This window comes from Mauremys mutica, chromosome 19 (assembly GCF_020497125.1).
Source record: "Mauremys mutica isolate MM-2020 ecotype Southern chromosome 19, ASM2049712v1, whole genome shotgun sequence".
NCBI lineage: Eukaryota > Metazoa > Chordata > Testudines > Geoemydidae > Mauremys > Mauremys mutica.
In genome coordinates, this window is record NC_059090.1 from 22,138,712 (window position 1) to 22,159,461 (window position 20,750).

General features: G+C 37.8%; 1 protein-coding gene and 1 long non-coding RNA gene across 3 annotated transcripts in view; both read right to left on the reverse strand.

The window, feature by feature from the left end:
- The window catches only part of PPM1E (protein phosphatase, Mg2+/Mn2+ dependent 1E), a 100,391-nt gene that overhangs the window by 71,150 nt on the left and 8,491 nt on the right, over positions 1-20,750 (reverse strand). Inside the window, exon 1 of one of the 2 annotated variants that reach the window (XM_044993687.1) lies at positions 14,201-14,281. The exons of the other annotated variant lie outside the window; for it this stretch is intronic. Coding sequence (XP_044849622.1) covers positions 14,201-14,226 — 26 coding nt within the window. The 5' untranslated portion in view covers positions 14,227-14,281. Of the gene's footprint in view, positions 1-14,200; positions 14,282-20,750 lie in introns of those variants that run through there. 2 annotated transcript variants of the gene reach the window in all.
- Positions 5,162-12,883, reverse strand: LOC123353009. Its single transcript, XR_006574347.1, has 2 exons — positions 12,790-12,883; positions 5,162-5,664 (listed from the first exon to the last, which is right to left on the reverse strand). It is a non-coding gene; the product is annotated as an uncharacterized LOC123353009 (long non-coding RNA).

The following is a 20,750-nucleotide window of genomic DNA, read 5'->3' on the forward strand; positions in this document are numbered from 1 at the left end:
TAAATCCATAACTCCATAGAAATTAAAAAATTACTCCAGATTTACACAGATGCAATTGAGAGCAGAATTTGGCCCAAATTACATTATATATGATGTAAACATATAGCAAGATTCAAGTCCACTCAGAGGGTAAAAGAAAAGTTTAAACAATTTTAGTAAGCATGTGACATGAGCATGTGAAGGAAAGGCTTAAAATGCAGAAGTGTGAAGAGAACAGGAAGCATGCAAGAGTATGGGTGCTAACTTTAGCCAATGAAACAGCTACAGAGAAGCCATAATATTAGCTAGAAGTGAATCTTAACAGCACCTTCTGAGCCCAAGGCATGGAAGAAGAGGATGGAAGAAAAGAATACTAATAGTTCAGTAGTGGCAGGATTCAGTGCCAGTACTGTTAGCCCAGTAAAAAAAAACCACTGTTCAGCATTCTGAAATGGCAATAGGATGGACGTGCAGTGGCAAACTAATGATTCATTCTTTGAGACAATGTTAGATATTGAAGCATTGATGAAATGATTACACTTCAATGGGAAAATATTTTCTGTTTCTGCACAACAGTAAGGATAAAAGAAAGACAATCCCACGGTTTCTGTGGACAATTTATTTGCACAATTGCTTTGGCAATCATCTCAAAATTTCCCATGGACCTAGGGGTGAGCAGCTTACAATGTCCCTAGCTTTCTACTGAAAATGGTTCTAAAGATATCCTGCAGTCTTTTCACAGTTAACGAGTGGTCAGCACGTGTGAATCTGAACTAAATCTACCAGGAGGTATTTTAGGGGCTATTTGGAAAGGAAACTCAGCCTTTCTGAATTGAATTGTTTTCTATGGCTGATGACTGTGTTTCCATGGAGAAACCACAGAATACAGACATCTTTAGTTCAAGTGAACATTGCTGTAGGCTTATCTTTGTGAAAGCGCCACAGTGGGAAGGATAATTCAGGCCAGTTATTTAAAATTCATGTGCACTCTTCTATACTTAAAAACAACTATTTGTTTTCACCACTTAGATCTGTGAAAAAGCAACTTAAACATAGCCATATATGCACACACCTTCTTTTAAAGCTGAAGAAAGTGCAGTGCTTAGTAGCAAAGGGAGTGGCCCCAGTGTCTTCATAAGACGTTTAAATAAAAATTCTCAATGTTTTCTTTAAAAAAGAGAGAGAAAATACATAGTACAATAGTACGTAGGCCAATGCTGTTGGCAAAATGATGGAGTAACTGGGATAAAATACTAGCAAAAAGAAAAATGCTATTTCCATCCTGGCAAGCAGTGATGCTTCAACTGCAAGGTTAAGCCTACCCCTGAAATTCTTAAAGGGAAGGTATCAGCCAGTCCAAAGAAATGTAAAATAGAGGGGAAATGTTTTTTCCTATGTTTTGCTTAGGATCTGATAAATCCTTTCCTGGATATTCAGTAATGAACACTTCATACTCGAAAGAAGATTCCCAATTTGCCCCACCAAAAAGTCAAATTGAGCCAATAAAACAAAAATAAATTGAACAGGCTGCTTTATGCTCATGCATCTTCAAAGTATAAATCTAAAATTCAACCTTTTTTCAATATTTTACTAACGAAGGCCATTCTCCCCACTTGTACATTTAAACTGTTCATGTTGACAAATGGGGTTTTATGTGTGGGAGTGCCTATTTCGGTTCTCTAAACTGCAGTTTGCAGCTCTCCCCACAGATAGTGCTGTGTTGCAGTTGCATTCTCAAACTACTACTACATAGCAACCTGTATTCCTTTTTCCACTTCCACAGCACTTTACACACTAATAAATCCTTACAATACTCCTCTGAAGTTGGCAAGTATTAACCTTATTTTACACATGGGAAAACTAAAACACAAAGAGATTAAATTACCTGACAAGGCAACAGTAGGAATCTGTTGCGGCCAGGTTTAGAGTTCAGGAGTTGGAGTCCAATCCTGAACCTGTCACCATGTGACCTGGTTTCAGAAAATTGAGTGGATATAATAAAATATCAGAGATATTTTAAGAGCTCATTAAATCAAAAGAAATTTCAGTAATATATTTTGTTTAGTGTTTTCAAAGTGATGACAGATTCCTACAAAGTACCTCAACTACTGGGCACTGAAAGAAAGATGCTCAAATGTTGCAGCAGCTTCTTCAACAATTGTGTCATCAAATATTGTTCATCTTAATTTGTATAAATACGTAACACGAAACCCCACTGACCTGTCATTGCACCTAGCCCACCAGAGGATTCAGTTACCTTTTCACAACTTCCACATTTCATCTAGTTTTCCTCTACTCCATCTCCATAAGCCATTCCCCTTCTCTCTGAATGCTGTTAAGTGTGCTGACTCTAGTTGTCTGTGAAGCATTGTACCATATTTTGTATTTTAAAACATAAGTTCTTCAGGATAGGGATTCTTAGTTGTTTGTCTTGTAGAGTCCAGAGTACTCTGTTCTCACTTAATTGTAATATCAAATATATTACATATAGTATTATGGCATGCAGATTATGTCTATCTTTGCAGAAAAGTTTTGAAACTATCTGAATTTGTTCACAACTGAAAGATACCTTGTTCATATCAGATATTTTAATAAAAATACTAAAATCACATTTTTATCAAATATGACCCTAATGTAGAATGACCACTGTTCTATGACAATGGGCCAGTAGTTCAAGGTCAATCTGATAACCCCAGACTGCAGCCTTAATGGTTCTCAGTGATGATCCTACAATGAGGTGTCATATGAGGGTAGCCGTTGGGAGTGTAGCATAACAGGTTGCCCTTGGCCAAGTCCAAATTAATGTGACCACATTGCCAATATTTCCACACAGATATTCAAATAAGACATCACAATTTGACACACCACAGCTGCAAACTATGTTTAATGTCTACAAGTTCATTTTAACCCTTACCCATTCCCAAGAGATGATCTGCCCCAAACTGAAAAAAAAACTTAATCCAGACAGGCACCCGTTGTATGAGTCAGTCTCCATAAATTGGAGTTTATAAATTGCTCCAAATTGATAGTACCGTGTTTGGGCTAGGAATCACCACCCACAGAAAGAATTATGAGTGATTATTTAAATACTGGGCAGTGGATGATGAACAGCAAGAAAACCATCTCTGGAAAGTCAAGAGGCTGCCATTTGCACTAGTATTGTTCCTTGCTCTACTGTGCAGTATAAATGTTAGTGTCAAATTCTTATAACAGAGGCCCAAAGTCAGACAGTTACCCCGCAGACACTCATCTGATCTGAGGAGATTTACTGTGATTAAAGAGGTTCAGTAGAATTTAATGTCAAAACATTTACCTCTGACTTCAGAACTTTTGTACATGATGAGAGGAACAAATTATGCTGACATTTTTCACTGCAATGCCCTTTGCAACTCTTGTCAAATAGACCAAGTCTTTCCATTCTTATGAATAAAAAATTATTAATTTAAAAGTGACTTTTCTATTTAAAAGCTATGATGAATTATCACAAAATTAGTGAAGTTACTTAAATAAACATGATAATTTCCACAGAATAGAATGTCAAAACATTATCCACTGAAATGTTATAAATTATAGTGAGAGGCTGTAATACATCACAAAAAATGTACTGATTCAAAACATGCATCATGGTAAAGTACAATATTTGCAAGTAAATGTGAATATAATTTGTCATTGACGTAGCTTTTCCATGTAAGTAATACTGGTAATACTTGATAGTGAAAGCAATATAACATTTGCTTATTCAGCTAAAAATCTTGGGACATGTATGATGGTTGTTAGAAGCAAAAAGTAAGATTTTGGACATTAAATGACCTATTTTAATCCACATTCAGTCTTAGTTTTGTGCTTCTGGACAGAAAGAGGCAACGGTGGATCAAGACATGATCAAACAGCTCATGTGATCGGGACTCCCTGTGCTCTGACAAACAGATTTCCAAAATTCTAGCTGTTACTCTCCTACCACCAACTTCTGTGATGAGGCCCTGCGAGGTCATATTTAGTCTGTCAGCAGAGGACTGACAGGTGCATTAATCTTTCCCCTGGGACAGAGGCTATCTCAATAGCATATACAGATGAATAAAGCAGGAGCGCTAAAAGGCTACAAAAGTAATCTCATTAATGGTTTCATGACCCAAGGATAGCCATCCGAAAAGAAATGGGAGTATTAATCACAGTATACCGCTATGAGTGAATTATCAGGACTTCACTGGGAGGAAGAACTCCTAGGAGGAAAAAATAATTACACATACGTCTTGTAGAAGTTATTTTACTATTGATATGTAGGTATATGCTAAGAAAGATATAGCTATGGATTACAGCATTAATGTAAAAGCCTACGGGCCTATAGTATGTAAGACAACAGTTCAGCCAAACTAACTGAGGCCTAAAGACATGACGTAAGCAACTAACCAATGAGTGATCTGTATCCTAACATTTCACAAGAAAGAGTGCTGCAATACACAAGTATGCCTAAATTGGTGATAGGTGACTGCAAAGTACCAGTTTATGGTAATTTCGGATATTTTAAGATAGGAACATCAGCAGATGTTCAATCACAGAATTCGATGGTAACTAGTTGATGCATATGTTAATTTAGCTGAGTTAAGTCAGTAGGCAGCCTATAAGAGAAGAACACTGTTAGATATGGATAAAGAGACTCAAACCCCCAATAAATAAGTACGATGGCTGTGTAAGTTATAATTAAAAGGGCTGACTCAGGCCTCAGCTGTTGGGATTTCCTGAGTATGCCAGGGTGATGACCACTTGCTAATCACTTATCTTATCCTACTTCAGTTGCCCACAAATGATGATGTGAGTATGCGAGTGTTGGACATTTTGCATTATCTCTGTTTTCTTTGCTATGTTGTACTGTCTCCAAAAAGCAATATTTCAACAACATAGAAAAAGAGAAGTAATTAGTAGCATTGTCCAAACAAAATTATATTTGTCAATTTTATGTACAAACTACAGACACAAATCACTTCACCCACTAATGAAATACAGCTACCTCGAGTGTGGAAAAAACAGTAGTTTAGCAGTATACATCAACACAGGGTAATCATGCAGGAAAGGAAGTAAAGAATATTGTCTATAATTAAAATTGTGCAGCAACAGTCTTCACTTTAGTCACATCAAATATTTTTAATTCAAAATTTGATTTGCTGCCTCCTAGATGGTGAAACAAGTTTGACATTTTGCCCAACAAATAAATCAGAACTGGTCTTAGAGAGAAATACATCATCAGTGTCACGACTGGGACAAGGGCAGTCAAACCTAGTGGTCAGACCAGGAATCGTTAATAAGGCCAAGTACTTGGTACATTTGTACCATGAGGTCAGAGATAGGCCATATGGTGAACCATGAGTCAGGTGTCGGGAAGCAGGCCAAGGCCAGGTTACCAGGAGATCAAGGTCATGAGCCAGGTTACAGATAGCAATCTAATAGCAAAGTCAAGGACAAACCAGGGTCAGAAGCCAGAGTCTAGGATCTACTGCAAGCAGGGTCTGGAGGAGAGAAAGGCAGGCAGTCTGTGTTGTTCCTCAGACAGCTCCCCTTCATGGCTTCCTCGTTTAAGTATTAGTATCAGCCAGAGGGCCGTGAAGGGCTGCCACTCAGGTCCTGATGGGTGTTACTTCCTGCCGAGCCCAGCTGTGCAGGGTCCTCCTTTGGGAGCTCAGCCAAAGCCTCCTGTGGGGATGCAGAGATGTCAGCAGCCCAGAACCCCCATGGTCCCAGATTCCAGCCCTGCAGATTCTAACAGCTAGTGAGGATAAAGGAAAGAACAAGGCCTTTCAGAGGAGGAAGCAAATACCAGCAAGCTGGGATGTACGCAATTGTCCTCAGAGGATTGGACAGGTAGGTGGCATAGCAACGTCCTCTCCTGAATATCCCGCTATAGCAAAATCTGAAAAGGAGCCCACTCATGTGTAAGGCACATTTTTTGTTACTACTACTTCATTAACCTTCATGTATGTTTATTTTATATATATTTTATAGAGCATTACAATGGGGGATTTCTGCTTGGAGAGTGTTGTGAAACTACAGCTTCCTCCACAAACCCTCTCTACCAACAGCTGCTCCTTGGTGCAATGGGCCATTGTCAGTGTGCACAACAGCTTAGAATGGGTTCTCGTTAATCCCCTATATGTCAAACTTCAGAACTGAGGGTGACCCTTCCTAGACACATGGTGAGATCAAGAACAATGTGAGATTTATTAATTTCAGGAACTAATCTAGCTCATACATTTGAGCTATGCTCACATGATTCTGAGCAGATAACCACAACTTTTCTTAAGACCAAAAGCAAAGAAACCTAGGGTAGACACACTTTGTATAGAATGAGCCACATTAAATGCTCCTTTTTCATCTGTATCTCTTGGATAGGAGTGAAACATGAAGTGGCGAACTACCTGAGTGAACACTTTGAATGATAAGATCAAGGACAAATAATGCATTCAAATAATCAGCTCAACCTTTCAGAAACATGCATTCTTTTACTGAAACTTAACAGCAGAGCAATGCTTGACTGCTTATCAGAAAGACAGGTGTCTTGTACATACACTTCAACTGTTATTTGTTGATTCAATAAACCAGCTCCACTGATCCCTCCAGTAGAACCATTCTATTAGGATCTGCAAGTATTCAAAGAAGTTTTAAAATAAGAAAATAAGCTACCCCTTTATGCAGATTAATATTTAGCCACAGGCATAATAATAAACCTCACATTGCAGTTAGTGACAACTCTAAACCTTATAACAACAGTAATGCTTGTTTTAAATAAAGTATAAACGTGCCTATTCTATAAATCCAAATACTGTCCCACTGAAATTTTAGAAGGAAAAAAATGCTGGTTAGTAAACTGTTTAAGAGCTTGGGAGGAAACTGGGCAAGTAGAATGACCATGGTAAAGTATTACTGCACTGAGCCTGGTAGTAAAAGCTGCCAACAAAACTTTCAAGAAAAACATTTATATTACTCTGACCATTAATAAAGCACTAACATTTTGTCATCAAAATGATTCAAGATCAGTCTTTAATAAAACAGTAACGTATTTCACATGCAGCTAGTTCAGAAGCTCATAAAAGCAGTTTATGTTATCTCACATTACCAAAGATATGAAGACAGCCAGGATTTATATAATTATCATTATTAGAAGCAGGACACTAGGTGGTTAAATAACTACACTGGCCCTGTTTGGTACCACTATCATTGGCTTTTCCCTTTCTGATAATATGTAAGCCAAGACAGTTGGCACTCTATCAAGAATTCCAGACTTGGAAGGATTATAGATAAAGGCATACTTTGACAGTTAAATGGGGCTGGAATACTGTGCCAGAGAAAGATAAGTAGTATGTACTCTTTGATAAGTATTATAAGAACCACAGTCTCTGACATGAATTCTTTTACAATGCTACGATTAGTCATATGCTATGGACCTCCTATTATATATTGCAATATGCTCCCAATGAAAGCAAAAGACACAAAACTCTTTTCCTGCCTCTCCCAGATGAAATATACACTCTATGTATTATACTCTAGATCCAAAAGAAGTGATGGGGCAATGGGGGTGGGAAGTTGTTATAAAAGCATTCTGAGATCTAGAATGCTTAATCTGGTGAGCATTAAAATGAAAATCTGTCTGGTGGCTTTGTGCCAAGGGAATGAGGTTATGCAGTTCACTGCAAATAGTTTTTTTCTTCATGTTAACTTGGTTTATAATTAAGCAGTAATCCCTAAAATATCTCTGCAAACAAGAGCTATGTCTCCTTAAGCTACAGACTGCAACAAAAAGGGAACCACTGCTACTAGAAGATTGAATTATACATTTAAAATTGAGAGTGATTTCCCCTTACAATACTCAGCTATAAATTGTGTTGGTCAAGGCAAAAAATAGTTAGGCACTCTTATTACTCTTATTAAGAGTTAGGAAGTCTTATGTGTGGGGATATCACGTGTGGCTCAACCCCCATCCTATTGCATTGATCTAATCGCCTATTTCAAGCAGCAGTATTTGAGACCTATGTGTGCTTACTAAGCAGGTGGCTTAATGTTTATTTCAGAAAACAGACTCCCGGGAGGCACTGATTCAAATGCTAGCAGAGTCAATTCTGCCATTCATCCTTCCAAGGAAAACAGAGTTCTAAACAATTTACTATGTGTGTGGGCATTTCAGATGAGTCCTTTGAAAATGAGTTTCTATATGGTCATTATAGATCACAGGGCATTTTTTCTAATGTTAACAGTTTTCCCCAGTATCCTCCACCTCAGAGTCCCTTCCACACTCCACATGATGTTTAGATTTTTATAATATGGTTATTGGGAGGGTGGGATGGGGAGATCACATTCAGTATGAAAAGGGGCTCAGACGACTATGTCTTGACTTGATCATTTACAAATCCTCAACTAGTTGAGTATTGCATAGTTAATGGTCCCATCTCTGGAGTCTCTTCTGCCCATTTCTGATATTATTTGGTAACAGAACACAAGCAAAAGGATTATTGTATTTGTAATGAAGATCTCAGATAAAACAGCTCTCAAATTTCATTAAGAACCTCTATGTTATTATAGCTCATTACATCGCCACCTGCCAAAGCTCAGTGGGTGGTCTCTAAAGACCTATGCAGTCAGGAATCCCAGATTCCTACAATCCTGTCATGACTGTCTATATCCACTGTTTCCAAATTCCCTTCTTTTGCAGACAGCTGCTTTGAAAAATAATTCCCACATTAGCTATCACATTAAGATTTTGGGTCCCAGCCCCCTCTGCTGCAGTTTTGAATCCTGATCTAACCTGATGCATCCGACGAAGTGAGTATTCACCCACGAAAACTCATGCTCCAATACGTCTGTTAGTCTATAAGGTGCCACAGGACTCTTTGCTGCCTATCTAACAGAATATGAGCACAGTCCACAGCACCTGTCTCTTGAGATTGACTTGACACCAGCTAATGAAAATGAATTTGTAATTTTCATACTTAATTGTGATCAATAAGGCTTGAATAAAAAAAGAGGTTACTCATCTGGTGCAGTAACTGGAGTTCTTCAAGATGTATGTCCCTATGAGTGCTCCACTTCAGATGCACAAGCGACTTATGCATCTTTGATCTGAGATTTTCCGTAGTAGTGCCTGTTCGTCCCGCACATACATTCCAGACATCCTCATGCTCTGTACCAAGGATATATAGAGCTGCATGGGCAAACTGCACTAAGTTCCTTCTCTACCCCAAAGTCCCGTGAGATGAAATTCTGAAGCAGAAGGGAAGTAGGGTGATGTCACAAAGATGTTTAGAAGTCTGAGATCTAATATCAGTTTCCATCCCCTGTTCTTTTTGAGGACCATAAAATATTTGGAATAGAATCCATTGATCTTGTGCTGGATGGAACCATTTCTATGGCCTCTATGCATAGAAAAGAAATTACTTCCTGTCTCAGCAAAATATCATGAGACGAGTCCCTGAAAGGGACAGGAAAGAGGGGGCATGGAGGTGAAATGAATGCAATAACCTGATGTTATGGCCTCAATAAACTATTTGTCTGACATCATCTACTCCAGAGTCTTCAAAGGGAGAGAGGTGGGTGGGACGATACAGCTGAAGACTCACAAGGTGGGAATGTTCTGGTCCCTCAACTAAACCATCAAAATTGATAGCAGAATTAAAAGGACAGCTGGGTCATGGTAGCAATTATGGTAGGTGTTCTTACATTCTGGAATTTCAGACTCCTCTTAAGGGGTTCAGAAGGCCTATGATAAGTACAGAATTAAACCGGACACGTTTTCTGTACCATTTATGACCGGACATTTTCTTTTGTTTGCAGGTGCATATATGCTGAGGGACCTGATAGTGGCCCTGGAATCTCTCAAAGTATGTAGAGATTCATTGGTGGACTCAGAGGAGAGTTCAAGTCCATCAAAAGGAAGGTCTTTGATGGTGATTTGGACCTCCCCCAGGAAACTGAGACAGCTATACAGCCAGGATGATTGGTAGAGATGGAGAGGGCTGTAGTCCTGGCTGCAACTAGGGAGGGAGTACAAAAATACTGGTCAAGCTGAAGTACTTGAAAATGCTATCCAGCTGGACTCTATTCATGTTGTAAGAGAAATACTCAGAGCACAGACAAATTGGACTTTGAAGCTTAAAAGATGTTACTATTCTGAAAACCTGGATTTATAACACCCAGTTTAAGTGTGAGACATAATTCCCTCCCACTTAAACCCTTACATAAAGAGCTGAATGAGCTTTAATTATGGCACAAGTAAATTTAATGCATTCACTGAAAAACCAAAAGGAACAGACAACTTAATTTTTTATACTAAAGCAGAAAAAACAAGAGGAAAAGATTCCTCCAGTGTTCACTGATCTCGACTGTCCAAAATTTAATAGGAACCTGATCAGGCTATTAGGTTCAACAGCATCCTACTCAGACATTTAAAAGCAGTCCATTACCGAAGAAGCTACTAGGTTACAGACTAGAGGAGGAAGTCCTAATAATTTATTTTATAACATTTTTACTAATCTGATGTTTCACAAAAACTGGTTTTGTTAATTTATTTGAAGCACTGTAGGTACTGTCAGTTTTATTTTCTCACTTCCAATGCCTTTATTCTGAGAGTGTTAAGGGGTGCTCTCTGTATTATGTGTAGCAAGTTAAAGGAAACACCCCCATTTGAGAAGGTCTCTTTTATTAAAGATATTACTACTGTCTTTCCTTGGAGCTCTGTTTTTCCATGCCTAATTTGTGGAATTTAAAATACTTTGTCTGGACTCAGAGGAATACCTGGAACAGCACAGTGACAACTGAGTTCCATGTACAAATTAAAGGACAGAATTTAGATATCAGAAATGAAGGACTCAAACATCAAAGAAGATTCTGGAAGAGCCATCATCTTTGTCTATAAGACATTTTAACTCTGCTTTTATGAATTTTTGTACCTTGGCTACTCATCTCATGCCAAGTGCCTTCTAGTGCTGGCGTGCTGTTCCTTTCTCACACTCCACCCCGCTCTCTTGACAATACTTCCCACAGCAAAAATGAGGCAGGTCAGTTATTGAGTTTGTCCATACAAAGCAGCCAGCGTACAGCAGTGGGACCCTACGACCCACTCAATGCCAACTTGCAAAGAGTTCACGCCTATCAGGCTTTGACAAACTGACAGTTAGCACACTGTTTTCACAGTATTTATCCAAAAAGGGTTGTGTGAGGTGTCTAATAAAAGCTTATGTCATACTGATCCTCATAATCATCACGAGATTTATGTACAGATGATATTTAAGGAGTTGTCTATATGTACTGAAAATATATTTTAGAGTCTGTAGTAAGCACCCTGGCGGGCCGGCCTGGTTTGTTTATCTGCCGCGTCGGCAAGTTCGGCCGATCGCGACTCCCACTGGCCGCGGTTCGCGGTCCCAGGCCAATGCGGGAGGCAGGAAGCGGCGCAAGCCGAGGGATGTTCTGGCCGCGGCTTCCAGCCCTGAGGAGATTGTTTGGGTAGCTAACGGACAGGTTGTGTCAGGGAGCTGACATCCAGTTAAGCACAAGCAAGTCTCTCTCTCACTGAAGTAGGGCAGTAACAAGGTGACTCACAGTCTTGGGCACCCTGAGAAGCTGCCAGAATCAGGGACATCGCTATTTTTATTATCTCATATTCACAAGGTATCTTTCAACTCAAAAGATTTCAAAGCACCATACAGACGACATTTTATACATAGGGATCACTTCTTGTCTCATTAGCTACTCCTACTGCTTGCATATGAACATGGTAGCCATTCTGTGCCAGCAACGTCTACTCAACATTTTTAGAAGGGAAAGTATAGAATAACTTATTTAACTGAAACTGCTAGGGAAAGTTTAGGTATGCAAAATATGACTGCCCGAGTTGAACTTTGGTCAGTAAGCCTTTTCTGAAACTGAAGATTTATGCTTACCCTTGTGAAGAGTGCCATGAGTTTTAATTATTTCAAATTATATGGATTGTGGTTCTAGGTTTCATTTGAAAGACAGCCTAACAGCATGCCAAAGCATGGCTTAGTTGTGACCCAAAGGATATAGTGCCATCTACTGAATCACCAATCACTTAAGTGAAGCCTTTGACACCTGGCTTTACTTAACAGAAATCTACACAGAAATTCTGGCCTCACTGAAGTCAGTGGGAGTTTTGTCATTGACTTCAGTGGGGCCCGGTTTTGTTTGTTGCCAGCTTTCATGATTTTGTCATGAGTCTAGCTATATCTGATGTTTTACTTAGAGCCCCTTTCCTGGAGACAAGTGAATACCTGAGATTCTCCGTTTTCAATTAAAGAAAGTAAGATTCTAGTTCACATGATTGAGGAGTAAAGTTTGAAAATGTGATCACAGTACACCCTGCAGGCTCAAAAACTAGAAGACAAATAAGAAGAAACAGGAGCTTATTGTATTTTAAAAAACTGCATAATTCTAAGTCAATCTCATGATTTCTGGGGGTCTGACATGTTTTTTTATATTAAAGGCTGGCAATATTCTTTACTTTTTATTTTACATATTCCTCCCCAAAGTTTTCCCCTCCTCTGAAAATTATGTAGTAGCAAAGTCATAAGAGACCCACAAACCAACCAAGGCTATCAATTCTGGATTTTTAGTTTTGGACTACAGCATAAAGTTACTACAGAAGTATTTAGATTTCACAGCAAAAGCTATTTCTGTAATGTAAAATCTCAAAGCAAATTGCCACGATAAAGACATTGTTAACACTTTGCTCTTTTATCTGTTATTGAAACTTCACATAACCTGAATAGTATAATTATTAAAAGATGATTAAAACAAACAAACAAAATTTACCTTAGTTACCATTTTAATACTATTCCTGAACATCTGTTATCCTTACAAGGACTTTAGTAAAATCTGCTCATTTCTTTCTGTCTTCCCACAAAACAGAAATTAACTTGACTGTTCCTAGTTTCTTATCAGTTCTTCAATCATTAGCCAAAACATTCATTATCTCAAAGTCAACATAAACACTCAGCTTTTCATGTATTGGGGATTACCATTCATGTCTTGATATTCTAAACCTTCTCTATTTCTAATTTGCTTAGGATCTCATCTTTTACCACCTTTCTCCATTTCTTCAGGATTCAGTAAGGTCTTTGACACAAGGGAGTAACTGACCCTGTACCTATTATCTGAGTAAGTATGTTTCTCTAACTATACAGCTGTTTAAACTGATGTTGATGCATTTTCTTCCTCAATGTGTCTTTTGGATATTTTTTTCTTAAGTCATTATTTATTTGATGTTAAATTTACTCAGGCCTGCTGCCCTGTTTTATGCACTTGGCCTGTCTTATTCACAGAACAGAAAGTAAAGCCAGCTATTCTGTTTCCTCCAGTACTGAAAATGGGAACAAAAGCATGGTAATGAATTAATGTACTGCTGCAGCCCAAGAATTTGAGTCACAGAACATGCTAGTTTATTCCCTGACTGGCAAGTAGCACATTTATATATAATATTAAATTTCTAGATCCTGCATTCCTTTACTCACACAAAACTTTGACTTTGGTTGGGTGTGCAAAGAATGCAGAACACAGCCATATGTGGTCTTTTCTACATTAGCATTTTACTTAAACTTACCCAGAATTGTAGTTATGCTGGTGGTGGCAATAATGGGAGAGCTAATTTAGACAGACCTCAGCAATCACTTTTTCATCACGTTGCCTATATCAGCTCTAAATCATATTACATGATATACTGATTAAAACACTAACAGCCACCATACATTAGTGTTTTCATTAGTGGAGCTGCGGGAATTTTAAAGAAAAATAAGTGTTGATTTAACCTGTGAGTTATACTACAGTTACATACTTTAATAGTCAGTTTAGGTAGGTGTATTTTCCTAAGTATGAAATGAAGATATTGTTTCTGGTAAAACAACATGTCCTACTGTTTTGCTATCCTTTCCTGTCTTCTTGACTACCTTCATTAGAACAATTTTACAGTTCTAAAGAACTATATTTCTCTAACAGTTTTTATCAGTTTCCTCGTGTCTAATTAGTTCCTCAATTCTAGACCTTTCCATGCTTAAATTCTCACATACTGCAAGACCCTGACTTGAACTATAAAACACATTGTGAAACCATCAGGATAACTCACACACATATTGTTTTATCTGTGCTATTGGGTGCATATGGTACATGTATTTACATGCACACATACTTCTAATTATTATTTCCTATAAGTAATTTTATTGATAATTACCTAATTTTAACAAGCTTGGTTTCCATCCTCTTCAGCCTATAAAAATGCAGCTTCGTATTCCTATTTGAATAGGAACCTTTTAGAAAATAGGTTTAATTCTGCATATCCAGATAACAACTGATTTAGCACCTTTTGGATGATGTCTTGTCTATGTGCTAGCTGGGCATGGACATGACAAAATGACATTGCTCCTGTTTACACCACTGACAGGCCATGTGTTTGCTTTTATTGCTGGCAAGGCATTTGGGACATACTGTTCACACGATCTGTGCCAGAGGGTAATCTGTCAAAGCTGTTGCTCTCCTCCACGTCCAAGAACTGTGTACTTTGACTAAGGCCCGTAAGTGTTCTAAAACAGTGGTTCTCAACCAGGGGTACGTGTAGCCCTGAGGGTACTTAGAGGTCTTACATGGGGTACAGCAACTAATCTAGATATTTGTCTAATTTTACAACAGGCTACATAAAAAGCACTAGCAAAGTCAGTACAAACTAAAATTTCATACAATGACTTGTTTATACTGCTCTATATACTATACTCTGAAATGTAAGTACAATATTTATATTCCAATTGATTTTTTATAATTATATAGTAAAGATAAGAAAATAAGCAATTTTTCACTAATAGTGTTCTGTGAGCATTTTGTATTTTTATGTCTGATTTTGTATGCAAGTAGTTTTTAAGTGAGGTGAAAGTTGGGGGCACGCAAGACAAATCAGATTCCTGAAAGGGGTAGAGTAGTCTGGAAAGGTTGAGAGTCACTGTTCTAAAAGAATCTGCTCCAGTAATCTACTGAAGTTCTTGATTCCTGGTTTAATCTATCTGTTGAAAAAGTCCTTCCAGGAAGCATTCAGCAACTCTTGATTTTGGTTACCTGGGCAGTGCAGCAGGCACAAACTTTTCCCAGTGGGAAACAAAAGAACACATTTGTAGGGTGGGAAAAAAGAATGATGGCTGTAATCTGTTTCTCATCGTTCCCCAGTAGCTTTCAGTGCAGCATAAAGAGCCCCTCTGAAGAAAGCCCTGGCAGTGGTTAGAGTGCATCAATAGGGGGATAAAAGGGATAGGGAAATATCAGAGCTACATGTGACCCAAAAGTAATATGGTGATGGGGAACCCCAGAGATCTTGCCTCAGCCTAGTAACAGGTAAAAGAAATAGTAGCTACAGTAGAACAGAACCAACATTTGATGCCTGGAGTGAGTGGAGGGAGTCTACTATGAAAGAATTAGAAAAGGTTAGCTTCCAGAAGTCTCTACACATTTCCTATGTCCATTATACTGTCAGGCAGGCAACCACTCCATGAAGGTAGGAGGGAAGGAAAACAGGCAATCTCCTCTTGGGGGCTCTGTGGATCTTAAAGGTTTGGAACCTCTACCATTTGTTCGTACTTTTGGGATTTTACTGTATTTGTGAACACTATGGGTGCCATATGTTTATCTAAAGTTGTGGCATTAGCTTATTCTTTCTTCACCTTTCTACTTTTTTAATCCTAACTCTTCTTGGTAGCTTATTTTTATATTTAAAAACAGTGGGTTTGAATGCTGAACACTGCTTCATTAATGCATTCATCTTCCTTTCTGTGTGTCCTCAACAGATGTTTTTCTGTGATATTTACCTCTGAAAGGAATTCTCTTGATTTTTAAACACACTGTCCAATCTTAAACTTTGGTAGGCAAAGCCAAACTCTTAACTTTAGGGAATCCTAGTGGCTGATTTATTTGCAAATGCATTTGTCCAATTTCAACTTAGAGAGCATACTGAATATAACAGAAACAAGGAGCATCACTATCCTGTGAATAATTTCAAGTGCACAATGGAGTAAATATTTAGTTACAAAAAGTACACATTCTAGGAAGGGGACATAAACGGAGGGGTGGCTCTTTTGTTGTTGTTTTGTTTTAAACAGAATTGTTGCTACCAGTGCCCCATATTCCAACCTGCCTCCCCTGGCAAGGAAAAATAGGTTTGTTTCTAGAAAAACAACAACATTTGTCACCGGCATGTTCTGAACTGCATATTCCATTCTGAAGGAGTACCACATTTCAAAAACAGGATACAAATTTTGTGATGAAGGAGTTGCTAGGTCAAGCCTTCAAGTCCACAAATAAATAAAAAAGGCTACACAAGCCGTTGCCTGTGCCCAAATCTATGTATGCACTGGTATAGTATCTCCAAAGTAACTGCAGTATTTTAAATAATGGAGTTTCTAGGTGTCATATGACACTGCTTTTCATTTCATTGGGCGCTTTTTTGACTAATGTATGCTTGACTTCCCACTATCTGCCAAGGTCATAAATAAAAGGAAGACGCACAAAGAGAAAAGTATTTTTTTTAAAAACCTAAAACACACAAAAATATATGCTTAGTACTTAAAGTATTCGCAGGAAAGAGATCCAACAATTGTAAGAGTCAGGCTTTATGAATAAAACCATAGAACTGAAAATATATATATAAATAAATATTTAACTTTTCCCCTGGCAAATTTTGCTACTTAATGGCTTTTTGCAAGTGTGCGCTCCCAATTTAATTTCTTGTACCACTCTGTAGTAAATAGGATGACAATGTATTCAGACCTTTTGCATTACCAAACAAAATAGAATTTGAAATGGAAATGTTGTAAGTAAGGAAAAGATCAGAGCTTGGAATCCAAAACAAAAAAATAAAAAAGGACTCTAAAGTCCAGGTAAGGGATGAATTTAAAATCTTCTCTATAACTGGTACTAACATGCTGTCCAGTGCCACAGTAGTAGTGTAGAGGTGGGAACTACAGTAGAACCTCAGAGTTACAAACACCAGAGTTACAAACTCCGGTCAACCACACACCTCCTTTGGAACCAGAAATACACAATCAGGCAGCAGCAGAGACAAAAAAAAAAAAAAAAAAAAGCAAATACAGTACAATATTGTGTTAAATGTAAACTACTAAAAAAATAAAGGGAAAACACCTTTTTTCTTTTGCACAGTAAAGTTTCAAAACTGTATTAAGCCAGTGTTCAGTTGTCAACTTTTGAAAGAACCATGTTTTGTTCAGAGTTACGAACATTTCAGAGTTACAAACAACCTCCATTCCTGAGATGCTCGTAACTCTGAGGTTCTACTGTATGTTGCTGCATCAGTTTTCTGAAGATAATAATTTAAAGTTATAGATAGTTTCAAATACATTTTATACAAAACCAGGTCTTAAAGAAAATCTGTACAAAAACGTACACATCGAGTCTGAGAGAGACAAGGTGGCAAGAGACCAGAAGAGCTCTGTATAGCTCAAAAGCTTGTAGCATCCACCAACAGAAGTCGCTACAATAAAAGATATTACCTCACCTACCTTGTATCTCTCATATCCTGAGACCAACAAGGCAACAGAAATATTGAAAGGATATTGAGTCTGCTCATTTTGATTATTAATAGGAAAACATTTAACTGATAAATCAGACAATAAAAATAAATGAATTCTGTGCTAAATTTTCAATAATATTTAGGTCACATGCAAAGAACAAATCAGAAATGTGTTCTGTGTTTATGCATACTACTGTATAATGCTGGTATCCCATCATTTAGAAAGCGTCTTTTAATTCCTTATTTGGACTCCTCCCCTCCCCCACAATACAGAGGTGGGTTTTATTGTTGGAAAGTATTTTAGGACATTCAATAATCCTTTAGAGATCAATACCTAATCCAGAGAAAACAGTTTTCTCTCTAATCCCAGGAGATAGATTTAGAACTCAATTTGTTGTTTGCTCTGTGTGTTTTCTATTTGATTCCTTTACTAAAAAAATCAACATATGTCAGCACAGCTATCAGTGTGGAATGCCTGTTTTACAGGATTTAAGACTGAATGCATGTGATCTGAAAATACTTCATTTTGTGAGGGACTATACAGTTCATACCAATATCCAAAATTGTTATTCTAAAACTAACATACAATTAATTAACAAGATCTTAAATATTTTAAGTGATCATTTGGGTCATTTGTAATCAGCAAAACTGAAGAAAAGTTAGCACCAATGAGAAAAGCTTAAACCATTTCAAGTTTATTCTCCAATAAACAATGCACCGGGGAAGAGGATCAGATTAGTAAATGCAGGTTCACTTCTCGTTTTCAACCAGCTAGCCTGATGGTACACTCTGGGCCAAATTCTCTCCTAAATTACACCTTTTCTTCTCCACAGATTTCAATGGAAGTTGCACAGGTGTTCAGTAACTTTGGGTAAAATATGAACTTCAGTGCAGGTGGTAAAGAGTTACAGAATTATCTTTATGGAGCACACACAGTCCAAAGGGGGGGACGGGGAGTTTAAGGGAAGATAAGAGAATGACTGTTTTTTCTTTGTGCCAATGTTCATTATGTGGTTAGGCAGAAAAATACAAGGCTGCTCCTTCTCTCTTCTGGCCCAAGAGAGGTCGCAGTGCGACAGTAGGTCTCTCAACTTTACTTTAGTCCTCCAGAACCTGGCCAAACCACAAGTTTAGCTCCTTTCTGGCAGACCATATCTCAAGTGAATATTATTTCTATTTGTCCCCACTCCTCCTTTGGCTCTCATTGAAATACCTCCTATATACTGGTAGCACAGCATAACGTTTTTCTGCTTTCTGAAACTTTCAAATAGTTTTCCATAGTAGTCCATAGGATTTCTGCACTGTAACGGTATTCACCAAACATCCTGTGTTCCAAATGAAGCTTGAGATGATGGACTCTCCTTTTAAAATCTATTGTAAATATCTCTAAGCTTCCCAAATTCTATGATTTAACAACATACATTTGGAAAAACATTAACAATTAAGCTCACCTTATAATGGCTAGGTCTGTTTAGTTATTCTCTCTCTGGGCAATGGATTACAGCTAAATAAAATATTTAGCTGAACTGTTCAGGAATGTGGGATAGGACAACTCAAGTGAAAAATCCACTACTCCAAAAATAGAAGCCATATCTACTCAGAACATACCAGTATGTCTCTATCAATCTTTAGATAAGTAGAACCCTTGATTCCTCTACTTTGGTCAACCTACAAGCTTTATTGTAACACTTAGATATATCATGCTCAACAGAAGAAAGTAACAGTAGTACAAAGATTACTTATATTTTAAGCTCTTTGGGGATGGAACCATGTTTTGGCATATGTTCATTCAGTTGCTAGCCCAATGAAGCCCTGATCCCTGATTAGGGCCCTTAGGCACTACTGCAATAGGAAGACAAAAGGTTAACGGTAGCTATAATTCAATAATAATATTTAATATTCTGATGATATACTGTGCTTCCTACGCACAGGATGTAGAGTTTGAACTTTTACTTTTTAGATAGAGAAACAATGGGCTCGATCCTGCTCCCATTAAAGACAATGACAATATTTCTAAAGATTTCAGTGGGAGAGAATTGAACAAAAAGTTTGGAATTAGGAAAAAGTTACATAAAATTTGTTGCATTTGCAAATAATTTTGAATGGAATGAACATCAGTTCCTACTTTCTCCCTAATTTTCTGGTCACCTAAAAGGTTTTAAAAATCATAAGCAAAATTTCTCTTTTTAAAAAAAACAAATGAGAATTAAAGTATTTTAACAAGGTTGTATTAACATTATTATCCAATTATAAAACTGGTAAGGACTAAAGATCTTTGATCCCAAACCAATGAGTAATGTAACAAGAACTTCTTCCATGCCAATATGATACACTTGGACGGGTTAATTATAGTCTCCTACTACTTCCTCTGTAGAGAAATAGAGAAGAAGAAAGAAGTGTAACTATTAATTAAATACCAGAGTAGATCACTTTCTGGCCATTTATCCCTTCAGGCTGGGGCTGTAGGGGAAGAAAATCCATTCTGGAGCTGAGCTCTTATAAAGCATACTGTACAGTATTCATAAAAGTATAGTTAAGGATCACCTCCCACTTTCTTTTTTAAGGGGTTGGTTTGTACCTCAGTAAGAAACTCTTAGCCTGAGGGGACAGCAGAACCCTAGAGCTTTGGCTGGGGAATTAAGATGCCAACTCTTCTTCTGATATGTTGCTTTTCTTTTTAGTTAACACATCATTTTGGAAATACAGATCCTATACAAGCTGGTGTTCTCAAATGAGATGAAGAGTTCCAATTCTTTACTGTAAATTACACAGCAAGAGAAGTTGAACTTGCATCAAAGTTGGGTCATTAATTTATTGGATTGTTCCTTAAAGAAAAAAGGCCAACAAAAATACTGTAAAGATTATGCTATATGGGGACTGGATCTTAATATTCCTATTTTTATTTGTGGAGGGCTGACCACTAATGTATCCAATCTATAGCACACTTCCCTTCCTGTAATAAAATCTGCTAGAAAAAGACAAGTCTAAGTGCTTCCCAATTCAGACTTGCCTAGACACAAGCAAGCTTTTCCTGTGATCAGTGGGATAACAGCAGGCAAAGTATACCAGCCAGCTTTTCAATCCTGCTGGACCACTGGATATCTAGAAGCTTTCCATGCTAAGTTCAGAAATGATGAGCAGTGCCAGAGCTTGAAAACCTTGGGTTGTTCAGTCATCAGTTGCCTGCAGCTATGTTTTCCATTCAGTATAAACATGA